Consider the following 17568-nt stretch of genomic DNA (forward strand, 5'->3'; position numbering starts at 1 on the left):
TGCCAGCTGAGAAGGCATGATGGTTGGGCAGCTCTTAGACAAGCCAGCTGGACCAGTGGAAGCACTGAGAGGGCATGAGGAAAGTCTAGAATGAGCGGTGGAGGAGGGAGGGGATACATTTCCATCATGGTTCCTGGTTGGTTGCAGGTTGCTGGTTCACCCACACCTTCGCTATGGAGTCGTCTGTAGGGATTGTGGCTGGCCACCAGCTTACAGACTTGATGACACAGTGGAACTAACGCAGAGAAGAGCAATCTGAGAGGTGAGAGGGGTGTCCTTCAGGAAGCATGTCGTGCTTGGACTTGTGTCCTCTTGGCCTGACCTCTGATTTCAGCAGGGGCTAGAACTACATTTCTGCTCTATGTTCAAGCCACTTCATGCTGATAACAGCTTACTGCAAGCATATGCTGCAGGTTTTTACCCTCTGCTCCAGGGTTCCTCTGATGCTGTGAATGGGGAAGCCCAATGTGGGGAGTAATATCCTTGCAGGAAATACCTGTGGGAGCAGAAGCTGGTGAGTAAGTGTTCACACTTCCTGTCCTTTAGGCAAACAGTTGTAGAGGCAGTCTCTACACTTCTCAGGAGGTCCAGACAGGACGGAGCAACATTGTCCACAGCAGTTTCCTTGACAAGATCGTCTCTTCTTCCTTCACCATCTCACTGTTGTGGGTTGAGTTGTGTCCCCCAAAAGGAGGTGTTCAAGTCTCAACCTCTGGTACCTGTGAGTGTGACCTTATTTGGAAATAGCGTCTTTGCAAGATGCAGTTAAATTAAGATGAGGTCATGCTGGAGTGGGGTGGGCCATAATCCATCACGACTGGTGTCTTTATAGGAAGATGATGTGAAGACATGTGGGGAGATGGTTGTGTGACAAAGAGGCAGAGACTGGAGAGATGCAGCCACAAGCCAAGGAACACCAAGGATCGACGGCAAGCACCCTAGAGACTAGGAGGAAGCGTGGAAGGATTCTCTCCTGCAGGTTGCAGAGGGAACACGCCCTTGCTGACATCTTGATATCAGACTTCTGGTCTCCAGAACTGGGAGAGAGGAAATCTGTATTGTTTAAGCCCCAGTTTGTGGTCATGGCAGTCCTAGGAAGCTAGTGCACTCTTCTTTTTCTTCCCCTCTCCTGTTCCCTGGGTCATCTCCCAAATAAACCACCTGCTCACCAATCCCCCCCTTTTTTTTTTTCATTTAGCATCTTCTTTTTTAGAAACCCAGGCCAAGAAACTGTAAAGAGGGATACACTTGTGTCTAAATGAGACTTAACATTTCTGAATGAACTCTTGTTTTGTGAAACATTTAATGATAATGATACTTACCATTTGCCGGCTATTATGTGCTTGACGCTTTACAAACATATCAAATTTAATCCAATGCAGCCCCATGTGGCAGATGTTAGTATCACCACTTTACAAAAGAGAAACTGAGTCTGGTGGAGGCTAAGTAACTTGTACCATTTATAACTCCAAATCCACGTTCTTTCTAACTACCTAGGACTAAAACTTTGCCCAGTAAACCTTGAATTTCCCTAGTGGTCTCTAGCTTTTGTCTATATATCCACTTATATAGTCAGTTAGTATATAGGTTTGGCTGCTATAGAGACCAAAACAACAGTAAGTTAAAGTGGAAATTTATTTCTCTCTGCAAAAGCCCACATGGGGCAGCCCTGCTCTTTGGAGCCTTTGAAGGCTCAGGTTCCTTCCATCCTCTCGCTCTGCCACCTCTCGGGTGCAGTTGTGGTGGCTCATGACCACTTCCACTTTCCACCCTGTAGGAAGGTGGAAAAGAAGAGAGAGGAGAACAGATTTCTCTTAAGGGCAGGATCAACTCGATCCCATTGATCAGAATTTGGAGCCACGGCCATGCGTGGCTGCGAGCAGAGAGGGCTGGGAGATGGGTCTGTATTTGCGCCCAGCTAAAGAGTAGGGTTCTACTGCCAGAGAATGGGGAAAAATGGATGTTGGAGCAAGCCAGCAGCTATTCTTGGGGCACCCTTTCTGCTTGGCCCTGTGTCAAGTCTTCTGGAGAATAGAAAGATGACCACATCGGAATCCCTGAGTTCAGAAGAGGCAGACAACACGGTCAAGTTTCATTAGCAAGTAGAGATAGCCAGTGTGGTCCACAGAATGGCAAGAATACAATAAACGGGGAGTGTAGACATCTGAGTATGATCAGTCAGCAGGTCCTGGCCAGGAGAATACAGAAAATAAACAAATGAAGAAACAAAGAGGGGAAGAGAAAGCAACATTAAGTCAGTTCAAGACTTGAAATACAGATGTCCTAAAGAACAGTCCTTTGGAGTCTTAGGATATTCCAAAAAGTCCCCAACAACCCACTGATGCTGACTTCAATTTTTGAAGGAGATACACAAGGTGAATAAAACAGAGTGGGACCATGAGAAGCACGGAACCAGCAAAAGATCATTGGACAGCAGCATTTTCACCGGCCATCTAAAGTGACTAGAGAGAGCAGTAAATTCAGGAAACACTGGTCTCTTAGAGTCCGGGCTGCTGGATCAAAGAGCCATAAACTGGGTGGCTTAGAAGAAAGTCAATTTGTCGTCTCAAGGTTCTGGAGTCCAGAAGTAAGAAATCAAAGTATGTGCAGAATCATGCACCCTCCAAAATCTGTGGGGGAGACTCCTTCCTGCCCTCTTCCAGCTTCTGCTAGGCCTGGACGTTCCTTGGCTTATGGCAGCCTCGTTCCGATCTCTTTCTCTGTCTTCACACAGCCTCTCTCTGTGACTCTTCACCTTGTCTTTCCTCTATATATGTCTGTCTGCGTGTCCAAACTTCTCCTTTTTATCCATAATGGATTAGGGCCCACTCTAATGACCTCACTTCAACTTGACTTCTCTGTAAAGACCCTATCTCCAAACACGGTCACATTTGGAGGTCCTGCTGGTGTGGACTTCAACATATCTTTTTTTTTTTTTTTTAAAGATTTTATTTTTTCCTTTTTCTCCCCAAAGCCCCCCGGTACATTTGTGTATTCTTCATTGTGGGTTCTTCTAGTTGTGGCATGTGGGACGCTGCCTCAGCGTGGTCTGATGAGCAGTGCCATGTCTGCGCCCAGGATTCGAACTAACGAAACACTGGGCCGCCTGCTACAGAGTGCGCGAATTTAACCACTCGGCCACGGGGCCAGCCCCTCAACATATCTTTTTTGGAAGACACAATTCAACCCACAACAGCTTGCTTGATGGATGTTCCTATCTGAAGTCAAAGTAAACTTAACTCTCATCCACAGAAGCGAGAAAAATGCCACCGCGAGAGCCAACAGTAGCATCCAGAGTGTTTAATCTACCAAGCAAATACTAATTGCCAAAAAAGGGCAATGTGCTCATTTCTTAGCCACACGCACCTGTGATGTGTCAAGCCATTTGACATGCCTAAAATGAGAATTCTCTAGTAAAAATAGAATAGAATAAATTAGATGATGATGTTTCAAAGGCAATTTATACTTATCTGTGCTTTGGAATTCATTTTCAAAAACATGTCTTGTTTGTCTTTGAAGATCTAAGTTCCTTTTCAAGAGCCACTTTTATTTTGCTTTTTGTCCAACCATTAGTGTGTGAACCGTATGATACACAAGACAGTTACTAGGGTGCGGGGAACTCCTGGCTTAGGGCCAGGATACCAGCAGAAGGCCCCCAAATTTAACGACTTCTTTTAAAAGATTTTTCACATTTTAAAGCCCTTTCAGCTCTCAGCAAACACCACTCTTTGCCCATTGACAAAACCAAATCGTTCTCACAAGGTATCTTGTCCCCCGGAGGACAGGTGACCCCTGAGACCTGAGGTCCAGGGCTGGGAGCCTGCTTGTCTAGGAAGCCTTTGTAAACACAGGTCACATCCTCCCATTCCTTCATGTCCTCTTCTCACAGCCAAACTGATTTGAGGATGTGGTGGTTTTAAAACATGACCACCAAATTCTTCGACATCCCTCCGTGGAGGGGTCTAAGCCCCTTCTCCCTGAGTCTGGACTCGGTGACTTGGGCAATAGAACACAGCAGGAGTGACTGTGGTAGGAAGGATTCTAAAATGACTCCCAATCACCTCTTTCTTTGTGTAACCCCCTCCCACTTGAGTGTGGGTCGGACCTGTGAATATGGTGTGCCGTCACTCTCATGTCTGTTATGTTATGGGGCAAAAGCGAGAATATCCAGGTGGGCCACATCTAAGCAAATGAGCCTTTCCGAAGCAGAGAGTTTTCTCCAGCTGGCAGCACAAGAGGGAGTCAGAGATTCGAAGCAGAAGGGGGATTCGCTGCTGGCTTGGGAGATGGAGAGGCTGACGTTGTAGGAGCTGAGAGTGGCCCTCGTCTGACAGCTGGCAAGGAAATGGGGACCTCAGCCCTACAACCAGAAGCAAATGAGTTCAGCTCACAAGCTGAATAAACTTGAAAGTGGATTTGTTCCCAAAGCCTCCGGGTAAGGACCCCGGTGTGACTGACGCCTTGATTTTGCCAGAGAACCCAGCCGACTCTGCCCGGGCTTCTGACCTACAGAACGGTGAGATGGTAAGTGGGTACTGTTTCAAGCCACTACATTTACGGCAGTTTGTTACTCAGTAACAGAAAACTAATGCAGTGACACTGTGCCAATTTCTAGGTCCAGGCTTTAAAGGGCTAGCAGCTTCCATCTTCTGTCTAATGGAGCAATTACTCCTGGAACCTGATTGCCATGCTGTGAGGAAGCCCAAGCAGTCCCACAGAGAGTTCCATATGGAGAGAAATGCAGACCCTCAGCGCAGACACTGCTCAGGACCAACTTTGCAGCCTTGTGAACGAGCCATCTTGGAGGTGGGTCCTCCAGCAGATCTGATCTGTTCCAGCTGACACTGTGGAGCAGGACAGGCCATCTCTGCTGAGCCCTGCCCAGAGTGCAAAGTATGTAATTGTTCTTATTTTAAGCCACTAAGGTTTAGGGTGGTTTAAACAGAGGGTGAATTTTCTGCTGTTGCCCTGGGCCAAAATTGCTAATCATGTCTCTACTGATAGGGTTGATGTTAAAGTAACTTAAATAAAGCCATTAAAGGCATTCCTACACGAGGGGCAGAAATGGTCCTTGCTACTTTATCGGCATATTCTCCTAGTTGACTTTTCTCCTAGGATTTTGTGAATCCAGGCATGTAACGGACAGAGAGCATTTTGCAAATTCCTACCTAAAGAGGGATTTATTAATTTTGTACCCTCGTTAACCACACTCACAAAAATGACAATATTCAATGCTGTTGAGGGCGTGGCGACATAAGTCGTCTCAAGCACTGAATGCAGGATCTCAAGTCGGCATAGTTCTGGAAACTAATTTAACTGTTTATAGTTTTAAACTGATTAATGTTTTGATATATGATTGTAATTAAAAGAGCCTACTGTAAGATATAGTACCAAATACAAAAGAAAAGAAAAAGCACCCTAGCCCTCTATATACATAAATACATTCATCTCAGTATTATTTGCAATATTGAAAAGCTGGAAACAGCACAATGTTTAACCACCTGGGTGTTCTTACAGCCATTATGATACACTCATAATGACATGATGTTATGTATCCTAATGCAGCATAGTACTATGAAGCCATTGAAACAATGTTCGTGAATGGTTTTTAATGATATGCAACAATGCTTATAAAATAGTGTTAAATTAAAAGGGATATAAAATTGCAGAGACAACACTATTTTACTATATAATATGTGAAAATATATATGGTTGTTCAAGAAAAAGATTTCTAGTAGCTGAAACATAGATGCAACTTCATGTTTAATCACAAAGAATTCTTTAAATAACTGATGGTACATTCATAAAACATAACGCTTTTTAGCCACTTAAAAGTATTTCGTATTAGAAATTTCTATATTAGAAATTGATGGAAAGACATTTAGGCCGTTTGGTTAGGTGGGTGCATTCGTTTCCCAGGGCTGTTGTTACAAAGCACTACAAATTAGATGCCTTAAGACAATACCCGTTTACCCTCTCGGTTCTGGAGGGTAGGAGTCTGAACTCGAGGTCTGGGCAGGGGCGCGCTCCCTCTGAAGCTTCTAGGGCAGGGTCCTTCCTCGCCTCTTCAGCATCTGGGCGTTGCCAGCAGTTCTTGATGTTTCTTGGCTCACAGAAGCATCCTTCCAGTCTCTGCCTCTGTGGTCACATGGCCTTCTCCCTGTGTGTCTTCACAGAATCTTCTCTCTGTGTCCAAATTCTCTCTTCCTAGAAGGACATTATTGGGTTAGGGCCATCCGTAATCCAGTGTGACTTCACCTTTATTTAACTACATCTGCAATGACCCTACTTCCAAAGAAGGTCACATTCTCAGGTTTTGGTAGACAAGAATTTTTGGGGACACTGTTCAACCAAGTGTAGTGGGTTATGTGAGAAATGCAGATATTCTATTTAAGATTATATATAATACTTCAATAAAAAGTTAATAATTATACATGACACACACACATACACACTCCTAGAGGCATAGATGCACATTCACACACTTAAAGCATTGGGAGGCTTTATAACAAACACATCATAGTGGGTCTCCCTGGGTGGCAAGGTTCTGGATTCTGCTTGATGACCTCTGGAATTTTTCTGAATTTTCCACATTGACAACACATTCTTTTTATAATTGAAACAATAATGATTTAAAACAATTTTTTTGTCATTCAAATTATCAAAAATTAAAATAGCTGAGTGTGTTGATGGCCTTGGACATTAGGTGCTAGGGGCAATGTAGCTATCTTGGAGAGCTTTTTGCTAATCCAGGATATTTCAGGCTTCTTACAACGTGCATGTCTTCTGACCCAGCAATTGCATTTTTAAAAAAAAACAATAGGCTTTATTTCTTGGAGCAGTTTTGGGTTCACAGCAAAATTGAGCAGAAGGTACAGAGATTTCCCATATGCGCCCTGCCCCCAACATGCATAGACTACCCCTTTGTCAACATCCCCAGCGGACTGGTACATTTGTTACAATTGATGAACCTACGCTGATACATCATAATCACCCAACCTCCATAGTTGACCCTAGGGTTCCCTCCTGGTGTACATTCTATGGGTTTGAACATATGTATAATGACATGGATCCACTGTTACAGTATTATACATTTATCCCTAAGAATCCTCTCCTCTCATTTATCCCTCCTCTCCAGCGATCGCGGATCTGTTTACTGTCTCCACTAATCCATCATCCCCCGAGGTCCTTAGTTGATGAGACCGCATTGTTCAGAAGTGATCCTAAGGAAATCATTATGCATACACTCTCTGATCCAGCTGTGATGGTGTTCACCACCTTGAGCGATGTGAACCCCAACAGGAGGAACCTGCAAAGGTAAGTGACGCGACCTTCAGTTGGTGGAACTATGCCTAGTCATTAAAAAGAATGTATTTCCTAACAGGGGGCAGAGGTTTGCAATGTATTAAGCAGATGAAACCTGGTTACTAAGCAGTAGGTACTGTACGAACACTTTAGCAGATACTTGCCATGGTGCTAGCAGTACTTGTCTCTGTGAGGCAGTCTTAAGAGCAATCCGTTTTAAAGTTTTCCTCCTTTTTGCTTACCTGCATTTTCTAATTTTTATGTAGTGAGTATGGATCACTTTTGTAATAAGGAAAATAATAGAAGGTATTCATTAAAAATTCATAATGCTTATCTCTGGGTGATACAGAGAATATAGATGATTTTTATTTTCTTCTTTGTATTAGGTTGAGCCTAATATGAAATTGCCATTTCTGTAGGTGAAAAACAGTTAAATGTGGGCATTTTTATGTGACTTGACCTACTTTATATTTTAATATTTGCTAAATGTTCTACAGAGATCGTGCCACGTGTACACTTAAATTCCTCAAAGGGCTCCTGTGAAAGGATTTAAAATCGTGGCTCTCATGCAAATCTGAAAGGAACACACGTCCAAGATTTTATTTAACTCATTAATTGGTTGAGGGAACCAGCAAGATATAACAACTGATTCGGGGGAGAATTCAAAGAACACACATATATATCCCATAATTGAGTGCTGAAACATTCACAGTCGTGTGCTGCGGAACGATGTTTTGGTCAATGAGAGACCACCCCATATATGATGGTGGTCCCATAAGATTTGTACCATGTAGCCTAGGTGGGCAGTGGGCCATACCATCTGGGTTTGTGTAAGTGCACTCTAGGATGTTCGCACAATGACCGAATTGCCCAAGGACGCATTTCTGAGAACATATCCTCATCGTTAAAAGATGTGTGGCTGTACACATAGGGGCAAAACTGCTCAATATCTGCAGGGCAGAAATCAACTGCATCTTCACCTAAGGTTATTTGCATCTCTATGTACTGGAATCATTTGTGTTACTCTCAGTTTCTTACAATTTTGTATTAGTCAAGGTTCTCCAGAGAAAGAGAACCTATCTATATGGATGTGTTTATCACGAGAAATTGGCTCATGCGATTACGGAGGCTGAGAAGTCCCACGGTCTGCTGTCTGCAAGGTGGACACCCAGGAGAGCTGGCAGTGTCATTCCAGTTTGAGTCCGAAGGCCTGAGAACCAGGACTGGCAACGTCTGAGGGCTGAAGACCAATGTTTCAGATAAACAGTCAGGCAGAGAGGATGAATTCACCTTTCCTCCACTTTTCTGTTCTATTCAAGCCCTCGACAGATTAGATGAGGCCCACCTACATTAGGGAGAGCCAGTTGCTTTACTCAGTCTACTGACTGATTCAAACCTAACGTCTTCTCGTATCCTCTAACATCTTCTAGAGACATCCTCACAGACACGCCCGGAGATAATCTTTAACCGGATATCTGGACATCCCGTGTCCCAGCCAAGTTGACACATAAAATTAACCATCATGAACTTAGAGTTTCAACTAGTTCAAAGACAGCTCAGGCCCTATTATCAGATAATCCAGTAATCTTCTTAGTTTATTTGAAAATTTTTCACTACTTTCCTGATATTCCTTTTTACATTTATTCTGGCCCCTGCCCCTCTCTGGGCTCCTCTAAGGCCCTACTGCCTCCCAGCTCTTTGCATCAGTTTCCAGGAGCCTCTTTAACTTCTCAGCTGAGCCAGGCTTCCTGCCGCCCACCCCGCTGCCTGGACGCACACGGTTCCCTCTGCCGCAGGAGGTGGTCCTCTGGGGACTCCACCTTGTACCCGATTAACTCCTAACCTGCCCCCCACCCCCATCTGAGCTCAAACCCAATCTCCTTGGAGAACTCCCACTCCCCCCCTACCCCCCCATCAAAACTTACTTCAGAGCCTTTACCACAGTTTGAATTACAGTGTGAATATGTTTTATGTAAACCTGAACTTTGTGATTTTAAAATAGCACAGGCTAAAAACATTAGTAAAATCTCTCTTTATGCTCAAACTTTGAAATAATGCAAACCTCCCAAATTCCAAAAAAAAAAGTCCCTCAGTACTACACACTTTCAGAGCTGCCCTTCCAATGTTTCGCAAATCGTGTTTTCACTCTGGTCTTGGGGCGGCTGCTCAGGAGCTGGTGGACAGGAGTACCCAGGGCCCAGGGTTGGCAGTGGGGGACCCTCCACTTGCTACAGAACTTCTAAGAGTGGTTATTGTTGTTATATATATGCACTTTGTTATGGCCCTTGTAGGAGGTCACAATCTGCCACCCCAGAATGCGCCTCTTTGGCATAAGGACTATTTTTAAAATTTTTTTGGTGAAGAAGATTGGCCCTGAGCTAACACCTGTTGCCAATTTTCCTCTTTTTGCTTGAGGAGGATTGTCCCTGAGCTAACATCTGTGCCAATCTTCCTCCACTTCGTATGTGGGACGCTTCCACAGCATGGCTTGATGAGTGGTGTGTAGGTCTGCACCTGGGATCCAAACCTGTGAAAGCTGGGCTGCCAAAGCAGAGCATACGAATTTAACCACTACACCGGTGGGCTAGTCCCATCATAAGGATTATTTTAAACTGAAGATAATTGAGAAACAACAGACACCAAGCAAACTCTCTGCCCTCCCGTCTCTTGTACCAGGAGGGGCAAAATGGTCTTGGTCACTGCAGACTCTTGCCAGAATCTACATAAAAAACTTTACCAAAAACAATCCTTATCTTCCATTAGTTTCCCCTATATATTCACCTGGCCACAGTTTGCCACCCCTAAAAGCCTAAACTCCTTTTCCTTTATCTTGTCCCTTCTCTACGAACTTATTGTCTTGTTAAGATTCCATCAAAGGCTGAATTCTAACCACTTCTTGGAGTTGCTCATCACAGCGTTTCTCCTGGGTGTATGTGCACTGCACGTGTTCATAAACTCGTTAATCTCTTGTTTTTCTCTTGTTAACCTATCTTTTGTCACTTTAATTTCCAAGGGCTCAGGCACAGAACTGAAGAGGGTAGAGGAAAAAATTTTCTTCCTTCCCAACACACTCATTGTTCTTATAACTTAGAATTTTCTAGACGCTCTAACAATATTCTCCAGTAGTAGTGCTGAGGCTAAGGCTGGGGCTGGAGAGCTTGGTCTGGAAAGTCAGATGCTATACTGTGCCCTGAAGGCCCCTTCTCACGACTCCCTGCACTGATTGATAGTCTCAATATTAGGACTGAAGCTGAGAAAATAAAAAAGCACATCAGGGCAGAAATGAGCTACACCGGTCTTAGACTTTTATTTCTGTGGCTCATTGTTCTGCAATTATTTGCGTTTTGAATTGTGCTAGGTCTTCAGGGACACAGCTTATGAATAAGATGCTACAACCCTGTGTATATTTGTTAGATTATTTCACTAATATATTGACTCCCTGAGTCTACGTTTTACTGACCGTTTTTCTGACCAGCTCCCAGCACGGAGTCTTGTAGGAGAGGAGGAAAAAATGTTTTCCTCTACCCTCTTAGGTTTAGTGCCTGGGGCCTGTGTATTAAACGGACAAGACAGTTTAACAGGAGAAAAAGTTTACTCTGCATGCATATGGGAACGAACAAAGGAAGTAGCAGCCTCATTAAATGGTAAGAGTTAAAAGCTTACATACATAATTTAGTAGGAGAAAGGGAAGGGAGGAGAACAAATAGGTTTATTTAGGAAAGACAAACAGATTTTTGGAAGAACAAACAAAAGACAAGAAAGTTTGTGATAATGTTTGTCTATACAGATATGAGTGGTCTTTCCATCTTATTCCGGGCCATAAACACTCCTGAAGAAGGGATCTTGAGTACATTTTACTTACGTTCTCCCTTCTGGGGGTGGCTCCACTCTAAAGGGGAATCTATGGCGGCCTTCTTTCCCTGAAGTTGCTGCTTTTAGTCAGAAAAAGGAAGCACTGAAAAGGCTTTTTCTTGCATCTGTTGAATTTCAAATGTCTTCGGTTTAAAATAATCTTTATGCCAAAGTGACACATTTTGGGGTGGCCTATTCTGACCCCCTTCAGCTGGAAGGGACAGTACTTCCCCCTATTTATTTATTTCAGGGTCTTATTCTACACATATGATCCACATCGTGTCTGGGTTGTGCAGACGCCCTTGACCCTGAGTCTCCTGACAAGATTAGAATGTAACGAGGGGGACAAGCCAGATATTGAAAACGAACCGTATGGGGGCAGACAGTTTAGTAACGGTGCTGTGCAGCAGGGTTTTGGGAGACGGTGTTTTCCAGAAATTGTCCCAGGGCTCTGAAAAACCAAGCTCCTTTGCTCTGAGGAGCTGGGGCAGGGGTTTGGGAGGCGTGCCTTAAACCTCCTAACAGTCCCGGTGCAAATATGCCGCAGGGAACTGCGCTTTCCTCCTCACGGGGGCACGTGATGCACTGAGAGCCGAGACTCACCCTTTGGCCTTTTTTTCTTTCATAAAAGAACCTATTCTTGTGGACATGGAGGCGCCTGGCTGGGAGAAGGAACCGGCTTCACCAGCCCCTGGGCCTGTGTCAGAGGCCAGAAGGGAGCAGGGTTGGCCAGTCTGCCATCCACAGGCAGGAAGGAGCTCAGCTGTGGACGAGGACCACCAGGCTGGCGTGGGGCCCAGCTGCGTCTTGGCTCTGCAGGGCTTGAACAAGGCTCAGAGGAGGAACAGCGAGCCGAAGCCGGCTGGGAGCACAGCCTTGGCCCTGTGGCCTTGGCATTCTCAGCCCGGCCTGGACTTCCTGGGCCGCTGGTTGGGGCTGGCTAATGATTAACAGGAGATATGCCGCTCTGGGGCACCTGCACCTTCCGGAAGTGAGGGGCCTGTGGCAGGCGGAGGCCACTTCTGGGTTTAGGACCTGGCCTGTGACGTGACAGAACGTTTCGTGAGGAACTTCCTGTTAGCCGGGTGGGGTGGGCCGAGATTCTCTGGTCGCCAGACAGATTTGTTCCTGCATTTGCATGGAGAGAGGCCGGGAAGACTTTTGGGAACTAGAACCTTCTCTGATGTCCTGCAGAGGTTTACCTGCCTCAGGTGAGACAGCCCCTGGGTGTGGCTCCCCGGTGGGGGTGTCTGGTGGGTTTCTCCAGGGGAACCGTCTCCTCCCCAGGAGCAGGGCGCCGAGCCCTCGGGAGGCCACCGCGGGGAGCCGTCTCCGGGGGAAAGTGTTGGACGATCCAACACACATTCTTTGTTTCCCAACTTCCACAAAGTTAAAGATTAAAAGAGCTGGCTGCTCCGAGGGTGTAGGAGTTCGAGCGGGGTTCCCATCAAGCGAGCGGCCCTGTCGTGGTGAGCTGTTCTCAGGGATGCGCTGAAAGCCAAGGCTCGCTGGAGTTTAGGAGGTCAGGGTTCAAATGCCGGGAAATTGCTGTGACTCACGCTCAGCGCACAGACTTTGAAATGCCATTATTCTCCCAGCTCAGGAGAAGGCTTGTGGACAGGAGCCTTGCTCCCACATCTCTGGAAGCGCTGGGACGGCCCTTGGTCTGGCAGGCTGCGCTGAGGCCCCTCCTGATGGAGGGGTGCAGGGAGCTGGGGTCGGGGGAGCGGAGGAGAGCGCTGGGCCGTCCTGTGAGGCGCGGTGGTCTGCAGCGGGCCCCTGGCATGGATGTTGTTCCTGTAATTCTTGCCACCCCTGAGAAGCACTTGCCTCCTTTTTTTTAGGGTTTGGGCTTCATGCTATTGCCTAAAACAGGACGCTGGCAGGCACTTTTGGATGTTATGACATCCAGCTATTTCCTGGAAGCCCCCAAGAAGGGTTTGTGTGTGTGGCTAATTAAGTGAGATGACCAAGTTCAGCAGTTTTTGTCCTGTGATGAATAGCTTGCTGGGTCCAAACGATCTTCTGGGTGTTTTCATCTTGTTGGGGCAGTAAGGAATTGGTTGGGGGTTAAAATCCTGTCTTTTTTAATAAGATTTTAAGATTTTAAGAAGACTTCACAGTTTTGCAACTAAAAGTAGGTAATTCGAGTCTTCCATAATGAAATGCATGAGAAGTCAAATCTCGGGCCCGTCAAACCACTCCACAGAAAGGTGACTTGCCAATCACTCGGCATAGGTCCCCACTTCATTAAAGCGACTTGGCTGACTTCAGTGGACACTTGAAATCAGCTTTCCCACAGTCCTTCCTGCACACGCCAGACCATCTCTGCACAAACCCACGTCTGTGGCAACCTTACAGCTGGGTTCCTGTGGCTCCGAGTGGGGTCCGACACAGCCCACCTGCTGAGTTCTGCTGGGCTCACTGGAAGTGGAGTCATTCATTCTCTCATACGGAGAAAATAAGGGAGGATGGCGTGTCAGGACGTTGGCAGGATGGAGCATTTGAGAGTTAGCTGAGCTGTTCTTCATCTGCAGCCTGCTGCCTTGGCTCTCAGCAACTGGAAGCATCTCCTAGAGGACCTTAAGCTATTGCCGCCATTTCAAAAGTGCCAAGTCCACGCTTTGCATTTATTTATTTATATTAAAAAAAATTTTTTTTTTGATGAAGATTAGCCCTGAGCTAACATCTGCTGCCAATCCTCCTCTTTTTTGCTGAGGAAGGCTGGCCCTGAGCTAACATCCATGCCCATCTTCCTCTACTTTATATGTGGGATGCCTGGAACAGCATGGCTTGCCAAGCGGTGCCATGTCCGCACCCTGGATCCGAACCAGCAAACCCTGGGCCGCCGAATCGGAACGTGTGCACTTAACTGCTGCGCCACTGTGCTGGCCCCCATGCTTTGCACTTACTGCTTTTGGTAAAAGGCGTAACCTTTTGTAACTCAACAGCTCCATTTCTCAGTCATCCTCTGCTCGGCTCTAGCATTCTCGACGACTAGTAGAGCAACTGACTTGTCGAGTTGTGTTCGCTGAACCTTGAAGATTAGTAAATGATTTCTTTGGGGCATCAAAATTCGGGATCTTGAATCAATCTGGGAAGGCCGTGATTTCACTTCGGTCTGTGTACGGCTGCTGCACAGCTCGCTATGGAGGCGTCGTTCTAGGGGTTTGCTGGGTCTGTTTTAGATCATTGCACGGGGCTGGGTTCACGCAGAATGGACGGTAGCAGAGACGCTTCGTACCTTACACACAAGTCGTTACCGTTTAGCACACAGGCTGGATCCTACTTTCCAAAGACAGCGAGAAACAAACGATGGAAACCCCACATTCCTTCTCTTGAGCTGTGAGCACCCAGTAACTGGCCGACATGTCCAATGTGGGTCACAGGCCTGAGCGCCTTTGTGATCCTGGACGGGGCATCCACTCATTACAAAGTCCTGCCCGGGGTCCCTGATGGAAACTGGCACCCTGTATTTTGGAGGGAGGGGTTGGAATCCCCCAGCAGGGCTGTGAAATCTGTGTGGATGCCAAGGCCAAAGTGACTGTCCTCCCCCACACACTGTGCTCCACAGGTCGCTGGGGCTGAGAAATGTTTGAAATAAAGAGACCCTTCTCCGGGGCTCAGGAGCTGCTGTTTTTGCAGGCAGTTCCTGATACAATCAGTGGGTGACTGAACTCCAAGTCCTCTAGCAGGACTGGCAGTGCTGGGACCGCCTTGGATAAGCCTGTCCCAGGGGAGAAAGAAAAAGTAAAAAGAGGAAATGCAAGGATGGAGGATGAGCAGGAGGGTTGTCAAAGAACAAGGGGATTGGAAGGAGGGCCAGGAGGCATGCATGATGGGATCCTGGTGTGCTGCCAAGGGGCCAGTAAGGCCTTCCTCACCTACCCTGACCTCTGCCCTCTCCCTCTTCCACTCCCCCTACTCTGCCCTGGCCCCGGAGTCCTCCCTGCAGGTCCTCAAACATACCAGGCACAGTCCCACCCCAGGGCCTTTGCACCTGTTGTGACTCTGCCCAGAAAGCTCCTCTGCAGATATTGACGTGGACTGTTGCCCTCCCTCCTTCACTGTTCATGGAGCACCTTCTTGGGGATCCTTTCTCTGACCCCCCTATTTGAAACATTAGCCAGCCCATCTCATGCACCCACCTCCTCGCACATGCTCCTCCCTGTTCTATTTTTCGCCATACCTCTGGCTACCTTCTCATAGGCTCATGATCAATTCCTTCATTTTGTGGCCTGTTTTCCCTTTAGAGTGTAAACTCATTGTGGGCAGGATTTTTTCCTCAATGATTAAAGAAAGTATCGTGACCAAAACGAAGAGCAGGAAACCCTCGCTCCTACCTCTGGGTCCGTGATTCAGTGGGAATGGCATACCGTCTGCATCCCTTTACATATCCGTGGGCTGGGGGGTAAGATCATGTAACACAGTGATCCTCAACCTTGAGCGTGGACCAGAAGTGGAACACTGTTTAATTGTTTAGACAGATTGCTGGGCTCCCCATGGCGTGTCTGATCCAGCAGGTCTGGAGTGGGTCCTAGAATCTACTTTTTTAACAAGTTCCCAGGGGAGGCAGGTGCCGCTGAGAAGCCCTGACTGATGTATGCAGGGACTCGGAGAGCTGCGAGGGGCTCCCGCACTCTGACGGTGAACGCCCATCTGTGACAGACCGTTCCCTGCTGCTTTGTCTTCCAGGGTGAGGAAGAACACACGGAGATGGGGAGCAGCCGGACAGGCATCCTGGCCACGCTGGTCGTCCTGGCTGGGCTGGCAGGTAGGGATCCCGGGGGCTCCGGGTGACGGTCCTGGGCAGATGGGAACTCAGAGGAGGCCGCCAGGGCACATGGCCACCAGAAGGTTCTTCCTTGGGCACTCCTCACCTTCCCTGAGCGCCCTCTCCAGCGAGGTCCATTTCCTGCTGCATCCTCTCGACTCCAGGAGTGGTCCTCCAGGTACATCTGACCCCACCAGTCCTCTTCATTGGGTCCTCGCCGTCCTGGGAGCCCGCCTTCAGTACCTCCCCACAAGTCCTCGCTCTTGTCAAAATGCCCCTCCCCTGTCTGGTTTTTCTCCTCTTCCATTTCCATCTGGTCTTCAAGGAAGGCTCGACTCAGGCCTCATCTCCTCCTTGAACCCTTCCTTGCCCTGCAGTTTTCGGGGTGATAATCCCAGGTCCTGTTATTGCCAGGGTGAGGGGCGCATTGCGTGTGATCCGGCCCCTACCCAGGCTCCTTCTGGTCCTGGGACCCTCCCAGGGTGTCAGTCAGAGTGGACCCCAGAGTGTCCCAGCCAGGCTCTCCAGATCAGGAGGCAGAGCAGGCAAGCGTGGCGTCCTTGGGTCACTGGAGTCTGTACCCCCAGCTTTGCTTTCACTATGTCTCGTCTAGAGTCATCGCTTCGGGTGCGTTTGTCTTGTTTTCCCAGCTGGATTTTAGCCTCCTCAGGGTGTCTCCCACCATATTCCTCATTGCAGAGGTGTTAAGGCGTTGGATTGAAGAAGAATACAGACACACAGTGATTAACGAACCATCACAAGCTGAACGCTCTGCATGTCGACTGTGAGATCAGAACATTCCAGAATGCGCCCTCTCATCACTCCCTCTCTCCTTCCCCCAGTGCGGCCGTGGTTCTGACTTCTAACTGTGTAGACAAATTTTGCTTAATTTGCCCTTCATATACGTACGAACTCTATTTCAGACGGCCGGGTAATGTTTTTGTGAAAAAAAGTCTGGCCATGGCAGCATGGAAAAATTAAAACGGAATAGAATAGAATAGGGAGTATGAGAGGGCTTACAGGCAGTAAGGACCCTTTCATAAACTTCCATTGGTTTGGGGTGTATTTGCTTGTTCGGGCTGTGGGCCCTGGGCTGTGGTGATAAAATATATTTGGGGGCAGGGACGTTTGGAAGCCCCTCCTTATGGTAGGCGGGGCTAAGCCATTAGTAGGTGCTTAATAGACATTAGTTTGCAGAGTGGACTGGAGCACAGGTCCCTTCTCGGGTGGAGCTCGGGGACTCATCGTGGGGCGAGCAGACCACGCTCAGCACATGTTTTAAGGAGATGGCTCCAGACAGGCCTGTTTCAGCGACAGTTGCAAAAATCTCTTCAGGGGCTTGGTGGGAAACTGACGAACTCTGGGTCTATAGTTTTTCTGAGACGTTTTTCCTAAAGTACCATTTTGAAAGCAAGGATGCTTTGGTTGAGGCCTGGAGATGGCTGTTCCGGCAGTGGGGAGTATTGTGGGCTAATTCTAGAGCCCCCAGGGAATGGGGTCCATCGCAGAAGACTGAGTCCCGCGGCTGCTTCCTCTTGGAAAGTCTCGGGGTGGAGACACCTTCGTGTACACACTTGACTTTGAAAAGCTGAGGGCAACCTCCACGTGTACCCAGAGGGCTCCTGCTGGCCCTCTCC

The 17568-nt window shown here is 47.4% G+C and overlaps 1 protein-coding gene across 9 annotated transcripts in view; it reads left to right on the plus strand.

Annotated features, from left to right (window-relative positions):
* IGSF5 (immunoglobulin superfamily member 5) overlaps window positions 1-17568 on the plus strand; it is a 119109-nt gene that overhangs the window by 65565 nt on the left and 35976 nt on the right. For 4 of the 9 annotated variants that reach the window (XM_008538130.2, XM_008538139.2, XM_070597542.1 and 1 more), the window contains exons 1-2: window positions 11799-12368; window positions 15853-15931. In XM_008538130.2, the coding sequence (XP_008536352.2) occupies window positions 15874-15931 (58 nt within the window). In that variant the 5' untranslated portion in view covers window positions 11799-12368; window positions 15853-15873. Of the gene's footprint in view, window positions 1-147; window positions 4525-4615; window positions 4894-7138; window positions 7318-11798; window positions 12369-15852; window positions 15932-17568 lie in introns of those variants that run through there. The other 5 variants (XM_070597537.1, XM_070597536.1, XM_070597538.1 and 2 more) reach the window with 2 other exon arrangements.

Source organism: Equus przewalskii, chromosome 27, assembly GCF_037783145.1.
Source record: "Equus przewalskii isolate Varuska chromosome 27, EquPr2, whole genome shotgun sequence".
NCBI classification, from domain to species: Eukaryota; Metazoa; Chordata; class Mammalia; order Perissodactyla; family Equidae; genus Equus; species Equus przewalskii.